General features: G+C 52.8%; 1 protein-coding gene across 1 annotated transcript; it reads left to right on the forward strand.

Annotated features, from left to right (window-relative positions):
* Window positions 1–1,448: 1,448 nt before the first annotated feature.
* Window positions 1,449–3,148, forward strand: LOC130534962 (uncharacterized). The gene is made up of 7 exons (XM_057049694.1): window positions 1,449–1,655; window positions 2,015–2,075; window positions 2,146–2,259; window positions 2,377–2,503; window positions 2,564–2,627; window positions 2,698–2,769; window positions 2,845–3,148. The coding sequence occupies exons 1-7, from the start codon at window positions 1,599–1,601 to the stop codon at window positions 2,977–2,979; spliced, it is 630 nt and encodes a 209-aa protein (XP_056905674.1). The 5' UTR covers window positions 1,449–1,598; the 3' UTR covers window positions 2,980–3,148.
* The last annotated feature ends 110 nt before the right edge of the window (window positions 3,149–3,258 follow it).

The following is a 3,258-nucleotide window of genomic DNA, read 5'->3' on the forward strand; positions in this document are numbered from 1 at the left end:
GCCGATTACCAGGGTCGGTTTCTCAGCGGGTGTGTCGCCGAGCGGGGAAAAGCGGTTAGCCACGGGAAGCGGGTGGTGGGGCACCGTGGGCCTTTATTTTGGGCTACGCTTCCTACGAACCGTCAACCAGCCGCCCTGGCTAGCCGGCTGCTGCCGGGGGACCGCTAGCTGTAGCTACGCTAGGCGGCTCCGCAGCAGCTAGCTTACCCTGGCTACATGACGCAACTCCAGCTAACTCCAAACTGCGGAAATGCGTCTCAAGCTCACTAAGTCTCGCCTCCATAGCCGTAAATAAACTACACTTTCTGCACCTATTCCCTTCACTAAAGGAGGCAGAGGAGTAACTAAACATTTCACACTCTGAACAGACAAAGAACCCGGTGTGAAACAGACGGTGAGGCCATGCTAACGCTGATAATCGGCGAAGCCCTGTATTTGTTTAATATGGGTTGTTTCTTACTGTTGATATCAGGTGACTAGAATGTCTCAAGTGTTCAAAATTAAGTGAATACGGCACACCAAGTGTTCGATATTAAGTGATTACGGCACACCAAGTGTTCGATATTAAGTGATTACGGCACACCAAGTGTTCGATATTAAGTGATTACGGCACACCAAGTGTTCGATATTAAGTGAATACGGCACACCAAGTGTTCGATATTAAGTGAATACGGCACACCAAGTGTTCGAATATTAAGTGATTACGGCACACCAAGTGTTCGATATTAAGTGATTACGGCACACCAAGTGTTCGATATTAAGTGATTACGGCACACCAAGTGTTCGATATTAAGTGAATACAACACACCAAGTGTTCGATATTAAGTGAATACAACACCACCAAGTGTTCGATATTAAGTGAATACAACACACCAAGTGTTCGATATTAAGTGAATACAACACACCAAGTGTTCGATATTAAGTGAATACAACACACCAAGTGTTCGATATTAAGTGATTACGGCATCTCATGCACAATGCAACCAACGAACGATAGAAGAGACAGGAAGTGACGCAATACTCACGCAATCAGTCTACCAAGTGGTGATGGACAAACTCCATGGTGATCTACTCCATGAGGGCTTCCCGCTGGGACATCGCGACCCACTGACACCAGCCGGCAGCCAACTGCCCGGTGCCAACTAGCGCGCACGCCCTTACGGCAAAGCGCTCCGGACGGGAGGATGGCGGGAGGAAGGACCGACCTTCTGGGCGCTGCCAGACAGCGCGCTCATTCTGGGACCGGTTCAGTGGGTCAAACAGCCCAGACAAGCTGCAACCACGCTACACCTTTGTCAAAGGGGGAAATCAACTAAAGCCAGCTGGAGGCAGTGCCTTATATAAACCTTTTCTCCCCACCCACCAATTAAGGCACTACCTCCATATGGCACCTGTTCGGAGGGCAGGCCACGCCCTGCCACATATTGAAGTGTTTAAATTTTGATTCTCTCTATGTCGATATTACGTTTATGGTGGAGCTTTAATTTTGAAAGGTCTTTCCGGAAGTCCGCCTCAAAGGTTCGCTTTTATCGCGCTGATTTCACAACACTCGTGTTCATTTCAAAGGAACTCTGGAGCAAAGCGAGCAAGCTTCAGAAATGATCTGCATCTTATTAGTAGCCGGCCACGGCACCGTCCTGGAGACGCAGATTAAGGTAACGCGGAAATTTAATGTTCGAAAGCCCACACTGTTTATATTATTGTATACTGTTAGAGTTTATCTAAGTAGTATGTTTATTCATTGTTATTTAGTTTTTTTCCTTGAAGTTTCATATTTCCGATGCTCTCGAATGCAACACAGATGTCCGACGCTCTTGAACGCACCACTGCCGTCTGTGCATGCGGTACTTTAATTAGTTAATTATTCACACCCGATGCAACTGTAGAGAGTGGTGCAGGTGAGCCGGGCCGGGCCGCCGGGCCGGGCCGGGCCGGGCCGGGCCGGGCCGGGCCGGGCCGGGGGGGCTAGCGTCGCGTCGCGTCGCTACAGCACCAACCCTCTCCTCCTCCGCAGGTCTACGAAGGTTTGGTCTACATGGACTTCAGCAGGACGCTGATGGACGAGCGCGGCTACGGTGGGACACTGCTCCTCTGTAAACGCTGAACTTTCGGTCCAAACATGCGGTTCTGTCCTCGACCCACCAGGGAGCTACGTGTCCATGGACATGGGGGCGCTGCCTCCGTTCTGGCTGGCCTACCTGAGTGACCCCAGCGACTCCGGACGCATCCACAGCAACATCAGGCAACGCTGGCTCAGCGGTTCGTCCTCCTGCCAAAGTTCTGACCCGGCTGGGGGGGCTGGTCTCCGCCCACACCGGCGCCCTCCTTTGGCTCCTCCCATCGCACGCATGCGTGACCACACCTGTGTTTTCACAGGGGAACCTCTGGTCGTGGAGGCGATGAGGACGTTCGCTGAGCTCGCCGATCGAGCCAGGGTCGCCCTGGAGAACCGGGACTGGACCACCCTGGCGCAGCTGATGGACCAGAACTTTGAGCTGCGCAGGTAGAACCGCTGCTTTGACTTTGAGGAATCCTTCATCTCCCACGTGAATCTCTCCCTCAGGACCGTCTACACGGACGAGTGTCTCGGGCCGGGGAACCTGAAGATGGTCCGGCTGGCGAAGAAGGTCGGTGCTGCTAAATGTCTGCAGGCTACAGCAGATGAGTTGGGTCAGAACATTTTGTTGGGTCTCACAGTTCGGCTCGGCGGTGAAGCTGCCGGGCAGCGGAGGAGCCGTGGTGGGCCTGTGTCCGGACCCCACCCAGCTGGTAAGAGTGGCTCCGCGGGTCTCCGGACCTCCTGATGTTCTGTGTGGGAGTGACGCGGGCTGTTCGACCCACTAGGTGGCGCTGAGACAGGCCTTCCAGGAGGCCGGCTGCGTCTTCTGCCTCCTGACGCCTTTTAACCCCGCAGCCAACGCCGACCCGCCCACCCAGCGCCAGGCGGCCCAGCGGAGTGGACCCGGCACCGGTCCATGAGTCCGGGGTGATGATTGGAACAGAACCACCTGGTTTAATCCTGAGAGGAATCATTTATATCTATTATTTTGTCATTTATGTCTCACATGAGAAGCTCATCGGGACCAAATCTTTCCCAATAAGGAAGTGAATGAATGTTGCTCTCCAATTAAATAATTATTTATCTCGCTCATGTCGTCTGAATGGATTTTACACGCGCACACACACACACACACACTTATGGCTCTGTATAAACCAACGTTCAGGCTCAGGAACCGTCACCGCTTGAATAAACCAGAA

Source organism: Takifugu flavidus, chromosome 12, assembly GCF_003711565.1.
Source record: "Takifugu flavidus isolate HTHZ2018 chromosome 12, ASM371156v2, whole genome shotgun sequence".
Taxonomy (NCBI): domain Eukaryota; kingdom Metazoa; phylum Chordata; class Actinopteri; order Tetraodontiformes; family Tetraodontidae; genus Takifugu; species Takifugu flavidus.